Raw genomic sequence first — 20,993 nt, forward strand, 5'->3', positions numbered from 1 at the left:
AGAGAGGCAAGCGAACCATGCCTAGTCACACTGATGCTTAAGGCCGGGCTCGAACCCACTTTTGCCTGATCTGAAGCCCTTTCTCATCCTACCCACCTTCTTAGTGACCCAGGATGCCAAAAAGGATCCTTCATTTCCAGTGAAATAAAGCCAGGCCCATGGTGAAGTTATTAGTGTAGTCTTACAGTTCGTCTCACTGGACCTGAAGATTCATTTCATTTTCTCATTAGGCAAACACAAAGCTGGTAGTGCCAGCAATTTGATATGCCCTTAGTGTGAGGGACTGAAGACCTGTGTGTTCTTAACAAGTCTAACCTGTTCTTAGTGTTTAACTAGCCAACTCCTGTCTGAGCGCTCTTTAAAAAGTAATTATACCCTTCTGGATATACCCATCTAAGTCCTGACAACTGTTCTTCTTAGATCCCCATCCTATGGAAGGAGCTGCGTTTACTGTGGTTATTGTTGTTATTTTAATGGAAGGAACATAACATAATCATCTTTATCAGCCTCTCTGAAAAAGTACAGAAATGACTTGGTTCTCTCGTGTGGGTATTTGTCTCCTATTGAAGATTTTGCATCATAATTTTTTCTAGCTCTGTTGTCTTTACTTGAAAGGGGATTTTACCTGGAATAAAGTTGTTTGCTTGTGTGTTATTGTTTACCTTCCAGACCTTAGATACTTGGAGGCAATAAAATCTACCTTGTCTTTTTCTGTTGTGGTGGTTTCTTTGGTCTATGTTGGTGGTTATTGTCATATGTTCTTATTTTTACGTTTTTTTCCCCATTTACAGATGGTGGCCCCCGGGAAACATTGATGCATTTTGCTGTGCGGCTGGGACTGTTGCGGTTGACATGGTTCCTGTTACAGAAGCCAGGTGGCCGTGGGGCTCTCAGCATCCACAACAAGGAAGGGGCAACGCCTGTAAGCCTGGCATTGGAGCGAGGTTATCATAAGCTTCACCAGCTTCTGACTGAGTAAGCGTTCATTCCCGTTTCCCTCCTGTCACTAGCCCCACCCCGTACTTCCTAGTAGTACAGCCCACTGGCTCTGTACCTCGCCTGCCCGCCTGCCACGGAGGTCCCTCTGTAAGCTTGCTCCTGCTAACTGCTTCATTGTTGAGACCAGTGTGAGTCACGTTACCATTTTTCCTTCTCTCGTCTGTTTTTCTCTTGTCTGTTTTCACTGTTTCTTATTGCCTGTGTTTTATAGAAATCTCAGAATGAAATCTTGTCTGTGGAGGCAGTGTAACGTTACTAGTGTATATAGTTCATGTGATTGAGTAGAGGAAGAAACAGTTTTGCTGTGTCACACTTTTTTTTTCCTGGTATGTCTTCAAGACATGAGGGGGTAATTAGAAATTAACAGTTAGTTGTTGTAATTGCATATAAACAACGGTAACAAGTTAAATTTTGGTTTGACTACAGTTCTGTGACTAAAGTTAGGAGCAGTGGTTTCTTGCGAGTAGCAGTTCAAAGCCATTGCATTGCTGTGGAAATATGCAGTAGGAAATCCTGTTTGTCTTTGAATTCAGTTCATGTTTTTTAAAGACTCCTCTGGAGGAAGACTAGTAGTCAAAACATTGAAAGGTTTTCCCCCCTTTATAAATAAACGAGTAAATAGAGTAGCCAGTGCTTTTTCACTGGAATATTTTCTTGCTTAATATATTTTATTAGTTTTATGATCATCATTTTTCTGTCATATTACATGAACCAAACTGTGTTGGTTCCCTGTTCTTTAGTATGAGGGATCCTTGTAAACTGAGGCAGTATTTCCAAATTCTCAGATATTTTGCTTTGCTTGAGTTAGATTTAATTTAGTTGCATTTCATGTCATTATTAGTTGTGTGTGTACAAGGTAGTCTGGAAGGACCAGGAAGAGGGCTTAGGATTTAAAGCAGCTTACAGTTGTATAAGCAGTTGTTTTCTTTCTTTCTTTTCTTCATCTGCCAAGCTTATAACTTTCCCCGTCAAGCCAGGCAGAAAGGGCTTTCAGACAGCCTTGCAGTAGGTGCTATGATACAGTAGTGGAAGGAGGGGCACCCTTCATCTTGGATGAGCTTTAGATACCTGAGTTCTCCTATGACTGTACCAGAATGTGGTCTGTTATGTTCCTTCATACTTGCCGTCTGGCTGGTGATTAGTTTCATTCTGTTATTTGCCTCATGGTTTCAGGGAGGGGGGCATTGTTCTAAAAATTAAAACACTTAACTCAGAATAACTGTTATGATTTTCAAATGCAGTTCCTCCAGATTTGATATTACAGCTGAGTGTTTGCTGGGAAGCCAAGTTTGTTATGGACTGCCATCCAAATGGGGAAATAAAATGATTGCAACAGCTTCATTATTAAATGTTTGGACCAGGATGTCACAAGACAGTTATTGCAGCATGACTTTAAGAAAGTTGGAATATATTTATTCTTGGAGAGTTTTTGCTTACTTCAAAATACAACCTCTGTTATTTACAGAAAAGTAAAAGTTACCAATGCTTCCTTTTAAAGGAAGAGTGGCGAGGGAAAAATCAGCCTGAGAAATGGAAGTAGAAGACTTTGGTAAGAGTGTGACCACCTTATTGCAGGTCTCTTTCCCTTAGCATGAATTCCTCTGGGTAGTCACTGTTTTGAAGCCAAGGAAACAAGCTGAGTCACAGCTAGCAATTAAAAAAGTAGGTGTAGATACCATTCTTGTAGTTCTCTTAGTCTTGGTTGAATACCAGCAGGCTTTGCTAGAATACAGCAATGATGGTAGGTCAGGAGAGATCACTGTTTTCTCTTTCTCTATTGTGGGGACACACACACTCTAAAATGTACTCTTTGGTTAGTTTTAATTATACAACTCGTTATCTGCCCATCACTACTGTCCATTTCTAGAACCTACCATGAATTCACCCAGAAACCCTGTACATATGTAGCACTAACTCTGTACCACTCTTTCCCCATTCCCTGGTAACCTCTGTTCTACTTCTCTTCTCCAAGAGTCTCCATTCTAGGTACCTCACATGAGCAGAACATAGAATGTCTGTGCTTCTGCATCTGGTTCCTTTTACATTGCACAATTCAGATTCAGCTGTGAGCCAGGCGTGGTGGGGCACACCTTTAATCCCAGCACTTGGGAGACAGAGGCCGGCAGATGTCTGTGAGTTCGAGGCCAGCCTGATCTACTTAGTAAGTTCTAGGACAGCCAGGGCTATGCAGAGAGACCTTGGCTCAAAAACAAAAATGATTTAGTTGTGTTATGTACTATTTATCAGAATAATAATTTTTTTAAGATTTCTAAAATTTAAATATTCTCATCATAAAAAAGTAGTAGATAAGGTGATGAATATGTTAAGCAGATTGATTTAAATAGTTTTTACACTTTATACATCTATTGAAATAGTCACATTATGCACCATAAATTTGCAGATTGGCTTTTTTATTTTTTATTTTGCCAGTTTTAAAAAGGTCCAAATGACATTTAAAGGTAAACATAACCTAAAAGTTGATCAACAGGTGAATAAACAAAACATGTAAACAAAATGTGTATGCATAGGATGGGTTATTATTTGTTAGAGAGGAAATGGGCAAATTAACTGATGTGTGGTAAGAAGGTAGTGAGCCTGAAATAGGTGATAGATCTCCTGACAGGTTGTTCATTGCTTTCTGTTGGTGGGATCCTTATGAAGAAAGAATCTGAGGACCATACTTGACAGGATGTGTAGAGAATACAGGTGAGCTCGTGGGTGTTACCGAGTAAAGGGTTTGTTTTAGAAGACTCATGAAAGTTCTTTTGAAGTTTAGGAATTACTGACTGCACATTGCTGTCTCTCCAGTGTATACGAAAATCTTTAGACATTGGATATGACTGTCTTTCCCTCACGTTTTAATTTTCTTCCACACAGACCTGGTTCACCCTGTCTCCTCCTCCCTCTCCATCATTCCTTTTGTGGTCCTGGGAATTGAGCCCAGGACCTTAGGAATGATCAGCATGTACCTTTTGCTAAGCTCAGGTCTCAGCTCTTTTGTGTATTTATGTAGCATGCTTACCTGGGGGAGGGCAGAGGCCAGCACATGGTGACTTCCTCTATTGCTCCACCTGAAAGGCTTTTGGTTTTGTGTCCTGAAACTAGAGCTTGGTTTGTTTTCATTTTGGTTTTTTTGTTGTTTTGGTGTGTGTGTGTGTGTGTGTGTGTGCGTGCGCACGCGCACACTTTTTGTTGTTGTTTTTCTTATTTATTTATTTTTATTTTTGTTCCTTGCTAGACTGGCTGGGCAGCATCCTGATCCTCCCGTCTCCACCCCCAGCACTAGGGTAGCAGACCTGAGCCCATCATGCCTGGCTTTTTCTGTGGGTGTTGGGAATAGGAACTCAGATCTCTTGCTTGCACTGTTAACAAGCACTTTACTGAAACATCTCTCAGCCAAGGCCTGCCTCTTTCAAAATCACCTTTTTAAAAATTAGGACCAGAATGGGGAAGGATTATGCACTTGAAAAAAAAAAAAAATCCAAACAGCTAAGTCGCTATTTACATCCTAGTCTGTGATGGTTAGTGTAATTGTCAACTTGACAGTCTCGGGGGATTATCTTGACTGCTTTATTGAGGTAGGATGAACTGTCTACTGTTGGTGGAACCATTCCCTGTTTGGGGTCCTGGGCTGTATAAGTGGAGGAACAGAGCTCTGTTTCCTGCTTGTGAATGCAGTATGACCAGCCATTTCATGTTTCTGCTTCCTTTACTTCCCTGCCAAGATGGACTGGAGCTTTTTATAAACCCTTAAGTTGCTATTTTCAGCCTATTTTTCCACAGCAACAGGAAAATGAATGGTAAAGGATTCTTCACAAATACATTCTAGATGAAAGTAAAGATGTAAACAGAAATGACCACCAAGACAGTACCATTCCAAACATAATTCCCTTACAATGAACAATTGATGAAGTAGGTGACATGATTTATAATGATTCATACAGGCCTAAGGGCATGCTATGACTATATGATATCTTTTTGTAGTTTGAAATCATTTCACATTTTAGTTCAGTTCTCGTAGCCCAACTCATTCTAAACAATTTTTATGTTCAATCAATTTTACACCTTTAAATTTTTTGAATTGTTTTTTAAAGATTATTTTATGTGCAATAATGTTTAGCTTCTATGTATCTATGTGCACTAACTACATGCCTACTTGATTTCCATGGAGTCAAGAAGATGGCATCAGATCCTCTGGAACTGGGGTTATGAATGATTCCGAGTCACCATGTGGGTCATGGGAACTGAACCTGGGCCCTCTGGAAGAGAAACACATGCTCTCAGTCTCGGAGCCATCTCTCCAGCCTTGAGTTTTACACCTTTCTGGGATAATTCATTTGCAAATAAGAAAACATATAGCCAAGTTTTTCATATCATGCATTCACATATGACCCCTCTTCTCCAATCTTCATATGCTATCCAGTTTCTTTATAATATTAGAGTGACTCATCTCAGGACCACATAGATGAGAGGTTCTGTGCTGAGGAGGTCACATCCTTGGACGTCTTCCCTTTCATCTCTGGGTTTGGCTTTAGAGTGAGGCCCTGGATCTAGAACATTGTGGCTCTACCTCACTAGCTTGCAGTCACCAGAGTCACTGTCAAGGACATTTGTGTCAATCATCATCTTTTTCCTCCTCCTCCTCTTTTACCTCTGTCGCTGTTCTGCTTCAGTCATGATGTGGTTTGAACCAGATGAAATTTGTGCAAATGCTTTGCTAAACTACATGGCGATCCATTTGAAAGTTGTAAAATTGTGTGTAACAGCATCAGTAATGTGAAGGCCACTAAACTGTACAACTCCAATTTGTTTGATTGGTCTGCTGGGAATTCTTTTTTGTAATATATATCATGGTTTTCTGGAAGTTAAAATTAGTAGAGAGGTGGAGGAAATTGCACAGCAGCCACTTTTGAGTGGGAAGCCGCCCTCCTTGAGGCAGTGTCCCAGGTTGGTTTTAAAAGGGCGTACGTGTCTTTAGAAGAAAAGAATTTCTTTTAAGATTGTCAGCTCTATAGAGTGTTGACATAAAGTGCTGAGATATTTCAATTGCCAGTAAGAGCCAGTCTACAAGTATTTATCTTCATCAGCTTTATCTGATTTTTAGTATTGGTTCAACAAATAGTTATTTGTTGAATGCCTGAATTTCACTAGAATCCATAGTTTGTACATTGCAGATATTATTTTAGCCTCACAGTGACCTTTCTGAAGAAAATGTTGTTTGTGATGTGTGGATGAGAACTGGATGCCCACAGAACTAAAACAACTGTTGAAGGATACATAGAAAGAGCTTTAACACAGACAGCAGTGGAAGTACAAGGCCAACATTCTTCTCTGTATAGAACTGTGACAGAGAGAGAAGACATTCAGGGAGACTACTGGGATGCAGGATGAGCAGTGCTTAACTGCAGAAGGGTCGGCTTCTTCCCATGTAGCCCTGGCCTCTGTATGCAGAACACAAGATCCTCATTGTAATAATGTTACAGTTAGAGGGTTCATTAGGATTTTTAAAGTATGATTGGTTACACTCATGCTGTTGTCTTCCTTTTTGAGTCTCATAAAAGCCTGATAATAAATACTATTATCTCTACTCTATAGTTGTGGAAGCTGAGGTGAAGGAAATGAAGTGCTTTGGCCACAGACACAGACCCGTAAAGTAACAACTAAACATAGCCTGAAGTCTCCTGATGACATTTGTAAAGGTGCAGGACACAGACCCAGAGCCTTATAAGTAGCAAGTACTCAGTCACAGACTAGCGTAGTAGGCAGTATTAGCCCTTCTCAGAGGGTTTGTGCTTATAAGTTTTTGGGTCCTACTTTAAAGACACTTAAACTTGAAACCTGAGTCCAGTCAGGCATTTTGAATAACTATGTGTACACATCTCACAATAGAATGAAGAACTATTGTGTAAGATGTTCTGTCAACACTGTGATTGCCTTTTGGGGGTCCTCTTAAGGACTTGATAAGTGGATCCCAATAGCTTATCTATTACAAAACAAGTTTGGAGCCTTTGCTTTTGCTTAAGAGGTGGTGGAATGATAGAATAGATGCGTAAACTTAGCTCTAAAATAATGGCCACAGAGAAGGATCTGGAACAGCCTGACTACCATCATTCTTGCTTGTTACTCAGAATGTGATCTGAGTCTTAGTGTTTTGTAAAGATGAAATTGTAGAACGGGTTGGAAGTTAGAGATGGGGAGGACACTGATATTTATCAAATGCAAGTAGCCACCTTGTCTTGTGCACAGTGCTGCTTTGGAGCTTTTAATGGCTTCTCATTTCAAATATCTCAGCAAATATGAGGTATAATCCCTGCAGTATCTTAAGTAGCTTGCCCAAGGCTATATTCACAAGCCTGACTTTGGGGGGCGGGGAAGCATACTTTTTAGTTGGCAGTGTGCTGGAAAATTGCAAAGTGTGTATCTTTTCTGAAAATGATGAGCTTTATTCAACAGTGATTCCAATTACTATATACTGTATTTGTACTAGACATTTTAAAGAAATACTTATCCTCTGTAACCCGTGGAGGGTGAGGACATTCTCTGCATTTTACAAAGAAACAGATAGCAAAATGGATAGTAGAGCAGGGATTTGTACAGCTCCAAAAGCTGAGTTTTAACATTGCTTTAAACGTTCTATAAAAGCTAAGTAGGTATTAGAAGTTAGTTGGGGCCAGGCAGTGGTGGCGCACGCCTTTAATCCCAACACTTGGGAGGCAGAGGCAGGCGGATCTCTGTGTGTTCAGTGAGTTCCAGGACAACCAGGAATGTTACACAGAGAAACTCTGTCTCAAAAAAACAAAAAGAAGGTTAGTTGCAATCATAAGGCCTTCCCTGGCATCTATTTAAATCTTTCCTCTCTGCTGTATGGTGTTAAGTGACTGGAGCAGGTGTTCATTCTCTATTGCCATGTAATGTTTAGGCTAAGAGTTTCTCATATTTGTGGAATAACAGAGCATCATCTATACTAGCATTCTCTGTGGCAACAGCCTGTGATTTGGCTTGGACTATGACGTTTAGTAGGTACAGATCAGAAAATGAAGGATCAGTTAGAACATCTACTTTATAAATTAGTGTAAATAATATGTGCTAATAAAATATGTATTAAAGAGAGAGTTGTGTTGAATAACCATTTTGAAAAAAAATATTTGGTCCAAATTGAGTATTATTAGCATGGAATGAAGTTGTGTGATTTAAAAATATATATAAAAAATATAAATATATATATAAAATCCTATTCATTTATTACAGTTTGGTAATTGCACTTTTGACAGCTTGTCCTTATGGTGGAAGGACTTCTTCATATTATCATGCATTAAATTGTCCTTCAGTTATTTAACTTGTATGTCCTTTTTCATGTCACATCAATAATACCTATAATTACTTGGATTAGAAACAATCAAGTCAGGAAAGTTTTTAATGGCATGTTTTCTTGAAAGCATTGTATTAACATTTTTAATTAAGCCAGTTGCACAACACCTTCACTGCCTGAATTGGCTGTCATTGTATAACAATTATTTTGACAAGGTTTTGTGTAAATGTTTTGTGTCTGCAGGCACAGAAAAGGATTTGTGTTCTTTAAATACTTTTATTAAAGTTTTGTTTTGATATTAGTGAAATTAATGAATTAGGTGCCTAACTTTTTTTCAGACACATTTTCCTCGTGTTTTATTTGTGGATTGAAGGTGATTTACCCTAGTTAGCATTTTTTTTATATAAAATTTGGAGATGGCAGTATTGCTTTTCTGCTTTTAATTTTCTCTATAAAACATGAATAACTTATAAACAGAACTTTCTATTAAAAGGCAAATGGCTTAAATAGGATGAGGTAGCTATAATTTAGAAATTTTTATAGTTTTTTATTTTTATCTTAATTTTATTTATGTAACTTACTTATTGTATTTGTATACGCATTGGTCTATGTTAGTGTACATGCCTGTATACTAACTTAGAGGCCTGACCCTGGTTCCTGGTATCCTTCTTTATTGCTCTCAACCCTACTTTTTGAGACAGTCTCTCAGTGAGCCAGGGATGCCCAGTTGGCTAGATTGGCTCACCAGTGAGGTTCTAGGATCCACCTGTTCAGACCCCTCAGCTCTGCAGTTACTGGCCTAGGCCCCCATCTCTGGCTTTTTATGTTGGTGCTGGGGAGCTGAACCCATTTGTTCATGCTTACATAACAATCACTTTACCCTTTAAGCCTTTTCCCCAGTATATGTAATCTTCTGAAATGTTAATAAATGCTGTTTTTAGAAGTTTATAAAGATCTAATGTTTGTAGTTCCTGCTTATACCTTTAAATTTTTATAAACATTTGGCTCAAGAAAGATAAAATGTTCTTCCTAAGTTATCTAATACTGGTACATTTTCTCCATACTGATACCCTAAAACTAGTTGTCTTGTCTATATGAAAATTAGTAAGTAGTTCTACAGTTAATGACAACAGTTTTTATAGTCACTAATTGTTGTAGCATTTTACTGTTACAGTAAATGTATGTTTTATGCTGTGGCCAGTAGAACTTCTGTATTAAAAAGCATATAAGAAGGTTTTACTTTACATTTTGGAGAATGCTTATTTCCTGTATCAGAAGAGCAGCTTCGCTGGTAGGATGATGTAACCTCTGCATTCATTTGATCCTTGACCACATAAACTTTCAGTAGACAGACAGACATTTGGTGTTCCAAGTGGCAAAACTGGACTTGAATTTAGTTTCATAAGTCTGTGATTCCTCTTGTATAAAATTGAGGAGGGGGATCTGTAAGTCATAAGTATTTTAGGGTTAAAAGTATGTTTGTAAAGTTAGAAACCTCACATGACTTTTATCTGAGGAATTAGGAAAGAAGGTTCCTTGGGAATATTTTAACTTTGAATATGATATTGCTTTTCTTAATCATCCACTTTCTTACTGTTTCTTGCTTATGCTTACCCTGAAACTGGGACACTGTCTCTTGAAACAGTAAAAGCCCCCCACCCCTTTGGATTTGGAAGGAGGATCATTAATAGTGGTAGGTGGTATGAGGGTCATTGCCTGACAGCCACTGTAAGAAGATCTCTGTGCTCACCTGTATTATTATGTCATCATCATCTGATAACACTCAGAAATCTCCTAATTTTGTCTTTTGGAATTCTACCAGTCCCTATGATATACCACAGTTTGCTTTGTAGTGTGAGGCATACAAACACTGGGCTAACTAACCTTTGGCGGTCCTGTTTCTCTGAGATGACACAGCCAAGGAGAGTCTTCCCAGAGCCAGTGCTTTTACCTTAACTTTTAGCTTCTAAACTGAACTAACAAACCTCTTTTATTTATACCTATCCAGTATTTCATTATAGTAATGAAAATGGGCCCATACATCCCACACCTCCACACCTCAAAAAACAGAGAAGAGGAAAGCCAGTAAAACTCCTGGTAAATCTGCATAGATGTGGGTATTTACCTGACAATACCTAGCCAAGACGATAGCTCCATTTTGAGCAGAATAACTCATTTCCCCTTGGTCTACTTGCTTCTCTTCTGGAACTTAGACTTTTCAGCTCCATTTCAGTGGAGTTGTGGTTGATTTTGTAAACGCCGTTGAGGTTTGGCAATGTTACAGTGATGTGGCTTCATGAAAAATATTGCAGTAGCTCTCAAATAAGGAACCAGATGTTGCAGTTCCTTGTCCAAAGTAGGCTCAGGGCAGAACACCCCATTTGCGAGGGCTGGCCTGAGTGTTTTTGTCTTTTCTTAAAGTGATAGTATGAGTCCAGAACCCAAATAGGATGGGCTTGAGATATTCATGGTGCTTGAGCAGACAAGTGTAAGTAACACTTTTCAAACTGATGTATTATTAGTCTTCACTAAAGTTTTTCACTAGGTTTTTGTTATAATTGAGCAAAAAGTACCTTTGGACTTCCCATGAATGACTAGTGTTGTAAGTCTAGAAGAGTGTTTTCTTTGTAGTTTGTTGAGACTTTTCATATATGTTAGCATTAAGCCTGATTTTTTTTTTGAAGTTGCAAGGTGAGCGGGTAGAGAGATAAATTATTGATTGTTGTGTACAGCTAGGTTATTCAGAATTAGTTGAAGTCTACTGTAGGCATATTGAGTTTTGTTGAACTGCATATGTAAACTCTTAGGTTTATTGCCAGTTATAGACTCTCAGTTTGGATGCTAAAACCTTATCTCTAGAGAATGACTTCTAATCTGTATTATTCTACAATTTAAAAATGTGTTGTGCATCTATGAAAACAAATACCTAATATGCCTGATTGACTTCTGTTACATATTATATCAAATTTTTGTGCAATTTGGATGTTGCTATAATTTGAAGCTACTACAGAGGTAGGTGATGTTGGAAAGTAAAAAAGAGGCACACGGTTTTAGAATTGAGTCTGTGTACAATTTCTGACCTTTTGATTTTATTAGCTGGGGCTTCTGGAGGCAAATTACCCCTCAAATCTAAATTTCCTTACATGCAAAATGCAAATGCAGTGATACTAGCCCCAGAGGTCTAAAGATTAAGGCTAATGATGTCTGGTTTCTTCCTAAGCAACTAATATTGTTTGTTAAAGTCATCCTTTGGATTTTCTTGTTTTGTATACCTTCTCAATGTTGTGTCACCACCACTAAGAATAAAGTCCTGGTTCCCATCAGGACTCACACTGCTCTCACACACAACTCTCAGACCTCATTTCATAAACAGTTTCCCCATTCCCATTGCTTTCTCTGCCCAGCTACACTGGCCCTGGCCTCACCAGCCAGCTCGTTACCACCTTGGGTTCTTTATGCATTCTCTGCTGGTTGCTTGAAATTATCTGTTTCATTAACTCTACTTGCTGAATCTTTATCATTAAAGTCAGTTTTCATTGTTGCCTCTGAGAGCTTTTCCTGATGACTTACATGAGGAATTCAAATTGTATCCCTCAGTAAGAGAAGCTGTGTTTCAGTAGGATCCTTGTAGCTCTTAATTCTTCATTAATATATAACTAGTATCTAGACTCATAATAAATACTGAATAAATATTTGTTTAATGTTGGAGAAAATATGTAATTTATTCCTTAAATGTCTAGAAATTAATATTTTGAGGTATCTCAAGGTTTGAATTTGAAAGCAGTACAAAGAAGAGACAGGCTTCAGGCATAGAGCATTTATATATAATAAAATGACATGCTCTTTGGTGTTCTTTTCAACAAGATTTTGGGGATTTATCCATAATGGAAAAGACCAGTAGGAACATCTGAAACAAATACTCATATTAATACATTTTCAAATACTGAGGAGTGGTAATAGCTTCCTGTGTTAACCCAGCCCCCTCCTATTTCATAAGATTTATATTTGCATTTTATGGCTCACATAGAGCAAGTCAACATTTTCTATGAATATATTCTGGAACATTGGTAAATACATTTTCTTTTAGGGCACATATGCTTCTGAAAACATTAAAAATTGCACATTCACAGCACCTCATTGTATCATTTTAAAATGTAATCTGAAACATTTGTGTTTAGCTTTACATATAATCTAATCTACAAAAGCTACCAAACTGAGCAAATACTTTGCTGGAAGTAAATAAATAGGCTGTGCTCTTGCACTGTAGCTCTGTGAAACCTTAGTTTATTTAAGTTTCATCTATATACAGAATATTGGTATTTTCACTTGGAAGATTAAATGTGGTTTTTGTTGTTATTGAGATTAGATAATCCTTTACAGTTGCATTTTGTTTATTGTGAGCTATAATTTGCTCCCAGCAATTCATATTTGGTTCAAGGGAGTCAATGATCTCAGTAAATTATAGAAGCCCATAGTAACATGGCTATTAAAGTTGATCTTTGGATGCTTTTGATATAATCATTATTATAATCACTAATAATAACCAGTTGTGAACTGGGCTTTTAAAATATCCTGAATCCTATTCAGGTAAATTTTTAGCTTTGCCCAACCTATGTAAAGCATCCCTTTGATGGAGTAATGAAACCTTTTCCTATCAGTCTCTAGCTGGTGTTGGTTTTTTTCTTTGTCTTGCTAGTAACCACTTCCCAGTATCTGTTTAAATTTCATTTCCCAAATAATTTATTTTTAGGGTTTTTACTTTATAATAAATCGGGAAGAAAAGGCTGTGGCTCTTTAATCATAGAGAAATTTTCTTCCTTTTCACTTAATCTGCTGTACAGTGTTGTTATTAGGGAGAATAATGTTCCATGTTGCTGCAAAAGTAGCAGATTAGGAGAGAGAAAAGTCACACTAGTAGCTGGGAATTGATACTGATACAGCAAATAGAGTGCTTTCCTCCTTTACAGTTAGGCGGGTAACAGTGGGTAGCTTGTGAACAACATGGGCATGACACCTTTGGAAGAATAGCCACGTGGGCATAACACTGTATACATAATAAATAAATAAATAAATAAATAAATAAATAAATAAATAAATAAATAAATAAATAAATAAATTTTTTTTTAAAGTCACACTAGCTTCTGACAAACGAATTGTTTCTTTATTGTGACCTAACTTATTGGTCTAATTGACGGATGAGGTGACCACATTTCAGTAATAAACTGAAAAACTTCAGTCAAAGCAGTGGGCTTTCTGACAGTGTGTTAGGTCCCTAGAAGTTTATTGGTTTGTTTATGGGTCTCTGTCCTGAACTTCAGTAACCTAGTCTATTGGCAAGGGAACCTCCTGACTGAAAGTTGAGTGTCCTATCAGACTAATAAGCAGAATTTTCTTTTTCAAGTGGAAAAAGTAGTTTACAGAATCATAACTTTATTGTAATTTAAAGTCACTGATTTAATTAACAAATTGCTTACAGAATTGTAGAGTCTTTACATGGATGTTTATTAATCAGGTAATTTTAATGTTCAGTACAGTGACGTTAACAAATTCATGTTTAGATTTGTCATTAAAAGTGAGGTTCAGTAGGACTAGAAGAGATTGTACATTCATTTCTCCATGAATAAACCATTTAAATTAGCAAACAGGTCTTCGCTTTTTGATTTTAAAGACCAGTCAGCCTGCTTTGTCTCTGTCTATGCCTGTAAATTGGACTTTATTGGTCTGTTTTTATATCATCCTTTTTAAATTGTTTTACCTATTTATATTTTTCTTCTCAAGCTTCCGGTCATTTTTATAAGTATTTTATAAGATATTACATAGTTTAATATCTGATATTTGTTAAGCAACTAATAAGTGTTAGCAGTAAGAGAAAATGGTAGTGTGTATCCTGTATGTCCCTGCTCCTCCTCTTTCCATCTCTCCTTTCTGGAAGGAAATAGAATTTTATTACTACTGTGTGTGTGTGTGTGTGTGTGTGTGTGTGTGTGTGTGTGTGTGTGTGTGTGTTTATTTGCTCATCTTTCTCTTTATATGTCTTTAATTTTTAAGTTAACTCGATAAGAAAGCTACTGTTCCCAATTCTTTTGATTTTAAAAGTATTTTCAAAATAAACTCTATATAACGATCTAGGTGTAATTAAACACGTTTAAATAAAGCATATTTTAGTGATTTCCCCAACCACTTCCCATTTCTCCCACTTTTCTGACCCCCCCCCCCCATCCACCATCCTTGCGGGCTTTCTTTTTTTTTTTCATAACACTTGATAAACCTCTCATATATAGAATCCAAGTCGTTCATCCTAGACCAGATACGATATAAATGAAATTTTACTCAAACATCAACACTTTGCATGTTCCTCTAACTGCCCTGTGGCTTAACCTCTAGGGAAGCCTCAGTTCAACACAGTTAAGTTTAAGGTGAACTGATACTGATACAGCAAATAGAGTGCTTTCCTCCTTTACAGTTAGTCTTCCTTGGTAGCTGCGCTTCACTGGAGTAGACGGTGCTCATTTCGGAACATCTGGGTTCTGAGACTTTGGGTTGCCCATTTCTGTTACATTTCATTAGAATGTCACCAGTGCTTGCTGGGCTGTTGAGGAATTTGGCAGATGGAGTTGAGAAAAAATAATTTTTTTTTTTAGATCATAGAATGTGTGTTGGAAAGTGTTCTACCTGGAGTGGACATTGTTTTGACTCAGCAAGAGAATTTTCCCCCAAAGACATTTTGCCTCATTCTGCCTTGGAATTGCCCTTTATAACTTCCTTCTGTGGCATTCTTACAAAAAAATCAGTCATTTCTACCAAAAGCACCATTCTATGCAATGGGAGAGTGCAGGCTTTGGAGCCAGCCTGGCTTGTATTCAGATGTACTATTCCCTTACTTATTGGTGATGCGCTGAGTAGGGAGGGGGTTAATTATTACTGACTTCAGCTGTATGCCAGATGTTTTTAGATAATTTATTAAACTTTGCAATTGCCACAACTTTATAAAGAAATTATTACCATTTTTAATGTCAAATTGTATGCTCAAAGAGGTAAACTTGTAGCCTGAGTTGTTCCTATAAAGTTTGATTCTTCCCCACAGGTTAATCAGTGCTAGTGTATATAGATTGTACCTTGAGTAAATGAATGAATACTTGAGCCTTAATTTCCTCACCCTAAATAGCTGTGTGTAAGGACTGGTATGAAGATTAAATAATACACTTGAAGTATTTATCAAGATCACTGCATCTTAGAAGTACCTAGTTTTTTTTTTTCCCTAGAAATAGTATTTCTCCCCTTCCCTAAATAAATAAAAATAGCCGGGCGGTGGTGGTGCACGCCTTTAATCCCAGCACTTGGGAGGCAGAGGCAGGTGGATCTCTGTGAGTTCGAGGCCAGCCTGGTCTACAGAGTGAGATCCAGGACAGGCGCAAAGCTTACATATACAGAGAAACCCTATCTCGAAAAACCAAAAATGAATGAAGAATGAATGAATGAATGAATGATGAATGAATGAATGAATAAATAAATAAATAAAAATCACAGAAAAATAAAAGAATTAATACCACCTTTGCATGCTTTAAATTGCTTGATAATTTAACTTTTTGTATTGATATTTTTAACCTATAGGAAAGATGGAACAATAATACAATGAACTTCTGTGTATTATTCATCTAAATTCTTCACTTGCTAACTTTTTGCTGTAGTTATTTTATCTTAGCATATCTACATATATAGAAATATTTTTATCAAACTCATTGACACTAAGTCACAGATATCTCTATACTTTTGTCTCACTTTAAGAATAAGAACATTCTCTCATTAAATAGTGCATTTATCAAAATTGTCATTTTATGATGGTGCATGGCTATAATCTCAGCATTGCATAAGCCAGAGCAGAAGGATTATGAGTTCTGGGCCAGCCTGGTGCTGTATTGTAATCCAAGAATAATGGGGAGGGGGGTTGTAAATTGCATTAATAGACACTGTATCTATTACAGTTTATTACCTTTTTTTTTTTTGTCAACAACCCAGTAGTCAACTTTACGTAATCTTCTCCCAGTGGGTTATTATGTCCTTTGGGTTTCTTATTCTACCTGTGGTTTTTAAACCATGACTACTTAATGCATTGGGTCATTTTTTCTTTGGGGTTTCTATCCATCCCCAGAATCAGTCTGAAACCATTTTAAACATCTTGAGGAAAGTAGAAGATATTTCTACTTTGTTTCTCAGAGGTAGAATACCAACAAATACCCGGGCACCTGTAATGTGCACTGGGGTTGTGTAGAACAGTAGAAACAGGATATTTAAAAGATACATGTACTTGTCCTCAGGTGAGGTTACAGATGAGTCATTAGACCACATGGTATTGCTGAGCTCTGAGGAGGGTTTTCTGGAGCCATGCTAGAAACCACACACAATTTGGGACTTGCAAGAATGTTTGAAAACAATATAAATCACCTTTGACAGGAAGATTAAAAGTTTGAAGTCTGTTTCAGGATCTGCTTAAATGTGACAATTTAAGACACTTAATACTGTCTAATATAATGAAATGATGTCTATACTGCATAAATGCAAGTTAGTAATAAAATACTTTGCTTTCATCATAGTGGTAGTTTTCTCACCATGATCTAAAAAGGGGAGGTAGAGGAAGTGGTAGAGATCTCTGTAGACCTTTCTGTACTATTTTAGTTCCTTCATCTACAGGTCTCCATTTCACTCATTTTTAAAAAGGTCTTAACCAGGGCATCTGAACTCACCAACTGAGAGAAACAGAATCTCCCTAGTGTATTTGTAGGTATGCTTTTGTGTTCTGCCAGACTTGGTTTAGTTACAATAAAATCTTTGTGTACAGTTTCCAATGTAGGCTTTAGGTAGTAACTAGACAGAAGTTACAGCTAAGGGACAACTTAATCACTAATGATAGGTACAGGAAAGGCTTCTACTCAAGACAGTGCTGAGGAGTTACGCTGCAAATGGGAAGTAGACTGAACAAAGAAAGTTACTTTAAAATGAAAAATGTTCTGACTCCGTATGAAGAAGGTCTGTGCTTTGAGAAAGGTAGAATGTATGGGCGGACCTCAGTGTAGCAGGAGTGGGCAGTAACAGGCAACACAAGCTTGCACCTTCCCTGTGTTAAGTCCTTCATGTTCACTTTATCCATTTCTTGAACTAATGTTTGAACTGTCATATCCCTGTGTACAGATTATAGAGCTAAGATCCAGAGACATTAAGACACTTTATGACATTATATAGCCAAGAAATTCAGTGCTTGGCTTTGAGTCCAGAAATCTCAACTCTGCATTGTATACATTGTATCTGATTAACAAGAAAGACAGTGTGGATTAGAGTAGCCAAGAAGTACTGCTGAAAACAGAAGAGGCTCCTTAACTTGAAGTGTGTGCCGAAATATATTCAGTGAGAATATGAAATTGTGTGATACACTGTATGCGGCATCCGTTTGTTTTAAACTCACAAATCCCTTCAGCATAAAACCAGTGTACCTGATGCATTGCAAGCAGACACGGACATGGGTGACTTTATAAGTAGAGGTAAAGTTACAAGTACTGTGACCTTTATAGAAGAAACCCACCTGCCTTGAGCAAACCCAGTGGATACACTAGCAAAACATTGATGAGAGAGAACTTGTTACTCCTTTTTGTGTTCACTGGTTTTAAAATGTTTTCAAGTAAACCTTCCCTCCTTATTACATCTGATGTTTCCTACATTTATCAGAAAGATAGTTTCATGTTTTTAGTCTTAGGCCAGAAGTTGTTCGTGTCTGTACTCAATCAGCTTTATTTGTATACCACATATATTCATAATGTGATTTAGCAATGTCGAGTTTTATTTTTATGATTTTTTTGTTTTGTTTGGTGCTGGGGATCAAGCCCAGGATCTTACAGAAAAATCAAGCCCAGGTATTCTACCACTGAGCCACATAACCAGCTGAATTTTGTAGAACCAGAGCTTCATTTAAAACAAGGTTTTCTAAGTGTGTTGAAGAGAATAGTATATATAACATTGTAGTTTTCCCCTGTGTAGTTGATTCAAGAATTTTGAAGGTGTCTCATCTACCTAGTGATTCAAAGGAGTATCTTAAGGGGTTGGGGTGACTGGTTCTTCCCTTCCTAATGGAACTGAAGTTTGTTAGCATATAGTGTAGTCTCTTTATAATCCAGTCTTAATAGGCCTTGCTACTATTGAAGATCAGGTTGAAGCCATCATCCTTGTAGTTCATTATTGATTAGTAGCATGATATTAACTATTTAAAGATTCCAGATTTCCCTGTCTTGATCAAAAGAACATCCTTAGGAAATTTTCCTAAATGATTTCTGCTCTCTTGCAAAGAAGAAAAGAGGATAGAGATACTTGTCATGTGCTTGAATCATTAGGGCTGCATAGACCCATTTTCTGCTCTGAAGGCTCAGAGGTCGATCAGAAATATTACATCATACTTAGAATGTGAAATCAGTGCCTGGTAGTAGAATTTGTGTGTTAACCGGAGATCGCTTACTTGCAGGGAAAATGCTGGTGAACCAGATTCCTGGAGCAGTTTATCCTATGAAATCCCTTACGGAGACTGTTCGGTGAGGCACCATCGAGAATTGGACGTCTATACATTGACTTCTGAATCTGAATCACATCGTGAATCCCATGGAGACAGTTGTACTGGACATATTTTTAAACTCATGAATATCCAACAGCAGCTAATGGTAAGGGAACGTTTTCATTTTTAGTTAGTTGTCTGCCTGTCCCCCTCCCCCAACGAGTCTTGATATAATTAGAATGTAAATTGATAAAAGCATTGTTAGTTTTCAGTGTTGGTGTGCTGGTTAGTATTTCATCACCTTGACACAAGCTAGAGTCATTTTGGAAGAGGGAACCTCAATTGAGAAACAGCCGCAAGGGCTTAGCCCCTGGGTGGATAGTCTAGGGACTTGTATAAGAAAGCTGAGCAAGCTGTGGGAAGCAAGTCAGTAAGCAGCATTCTCCATAGTGATCAGCTCCTGCCTCCGGGTTCCTGCTTGAGTTTCTGCCTTTATATCCTGCAATGATGGACTATACCTGAGAGCTGTAAAATCTAGTAAACCCTTCCCTTCCCAAGTTAGATTTGGTCATGGGGTTTATAACAGCTATAGAAAGCAAGCAAACTAGGATAGTTGCCACTTAAGATAAAGAACTAGCATTCAGATTGTAGCAGCAGAGGACTGAGATTTAATTTTCTTTCTTTCTTTCTTTCTTTCTTTCTTTCTTTCTTTCTTTCTTTCTTTCTTTCTTTCTTTCTTTCTCTTTCTTTCCTTCCTTCCTCCCTCCCTCCCTCCCTCCCTCCCTCCCTCCCTCCCTCCCTCCTAGAAGACTTTGTTTCCTTGGTATCCCTCCTCCCCTCTGGCTATTCCCATTTTTTCGCCTCCTCTTCCACAGGGTTCCTGAGCTCTGAGGGAAGGGATTTGATGGAGACATGCCACTTAGAGCTGAGCTGTTCCAGGGTCTCAAACTCTCAGCACTTTGTTCCGTCTTGGGTTTCTGTTTTTTTTTTTTTCCCATCTACTGCAGGAGGAAGCTTCTCTGATGATGGCTGAACATCTATCAGTAGAACAGAATGTTGTTCGGAGTCATTTTATTGCTGCATTCCTTGAGTAGAACAGTAGTATTGGGTTTTCCCCTAGGCCCATGGCCTATCTAGTCACAGGTTCTTGGCCACGTGAGCACTGTCCGGCATAGGTTCCATCTCATGAATGGGCCTAAATCCACTCAGATAGTAGTAACTCTCTCCCACAAGCTCTGGGCCACTGTTGTACCAGTGTATCTTGCAGGCAGGTCACCACTGTTGATTGAAGGGTTTGTAGCTGTATATGAACTCAAAGACACAGTGGTGGCATGTGTAGGGCCTGCACAGGTCTAAGCCAAATGGGATCCCAGCACCAGCAGGGAAAGTGGACACAAGCCCCCATCCCTAACCTGGAGCTACCTTCAGTTGATAACTGCTCATAAAGGAAAAAATTTTCCCAGTTGTCTCACTGGGTTTGCAGTCCCACTTAAGGAAGGCCCCATGCCCAGCAGTATGTGGTCAACACAAAACAAACTTAATTGTGGTGTGCAAATGTTTGTGTCCCTGCACCTCTATGTTTCCAGTGCTTTTCACTTTGGCTCTTTTTTTTTTCTGTTTGTTTGTTTGTTTGTTTGTTTTGTCCTATTCTGGTTTGTTTCTTTTTCTTCTATTTTATGTGTTTTGTTTTAGGTGCCCGTTTGTTTTCTAATGAAAGAGAGAATGAAAGTGTGTGGATTTGGGGAGCTGGGGGAGGGGAAACTGTGATTAGAATATACTGTTTGAAAAAAAAAACTTTTTAGTTTGTTTGTGCGTGTGCGTGTGTGCATGCACGCACCCTTTTTACTGGGCTTGTGTATGTTGATCGGAAGACAAGTGTATGAGTCGGTTCTCCTTTGGTTGTGGGTTTGGGGGATGAAATTAGGTTCTCAGGCTTGCATGGCAAGTGCATTACTCATTGAGCCGTCTTGCTGGCCCATACGGTTGGGATCTTTAAATTTGAAATTCTTCCCAAATTTCTGAAGTAATGAACAATAGTCATAGCCACCACAGATGTGCAGACGTGTAGCAAGTAGAACAAAATGTCATGAAAAGACATGTTTTTAATGTTTTAGAATGATAGGAGGCCAGAATTTCTACATTGTTGCTAAAGAC

General features: G+C 38.1%; 1 protein-coding gene across 12 annotated transcripts in view; it reads left to right on the forward strand.

Moving 5' to 3' along the window:
* The window catches only part of Akap13 (A-kinase anchoring protein 13), a 302,662-nt gene that overhangs the window by 129,903 nt on the left and 151,766 nt on the right, over positions 1-20,993 (forward strand). For all 12 annotated transcript variants that reach the window (XM_076545251.1, XM_015996510.3, XM_042278208.2 and 9 more), the window contains exons 5-6: positions 792-975; positions 18,813-19,005. In XM_076545251.1, coding sequence (XP_076401366.1) covers positions 792-975; positions 18,813-19,005 — 377 coding nt within the window. The remainder of the gene's footprint in view (positions 1-791; positions 976-18,812; positions 19,006-20,993) is intronic.

Source organism: Peromyscus maniculatus, chromosome 1 (genome assembly GCF_049852395.1).
Source record: "Peromyscus maniculatus bairdii isolate BWxNUB_F1_BW_parent chromosome 1, HU_Pman_BW_mat_3.1, whole genome shotgun sequence".
NCBI classification, from domain to species: Eukaryota; Metazoa; Chordata; class Mammalia; order Rodentia; family Cricetidae; genus Peromyscus; species Peromyscus maniculatus.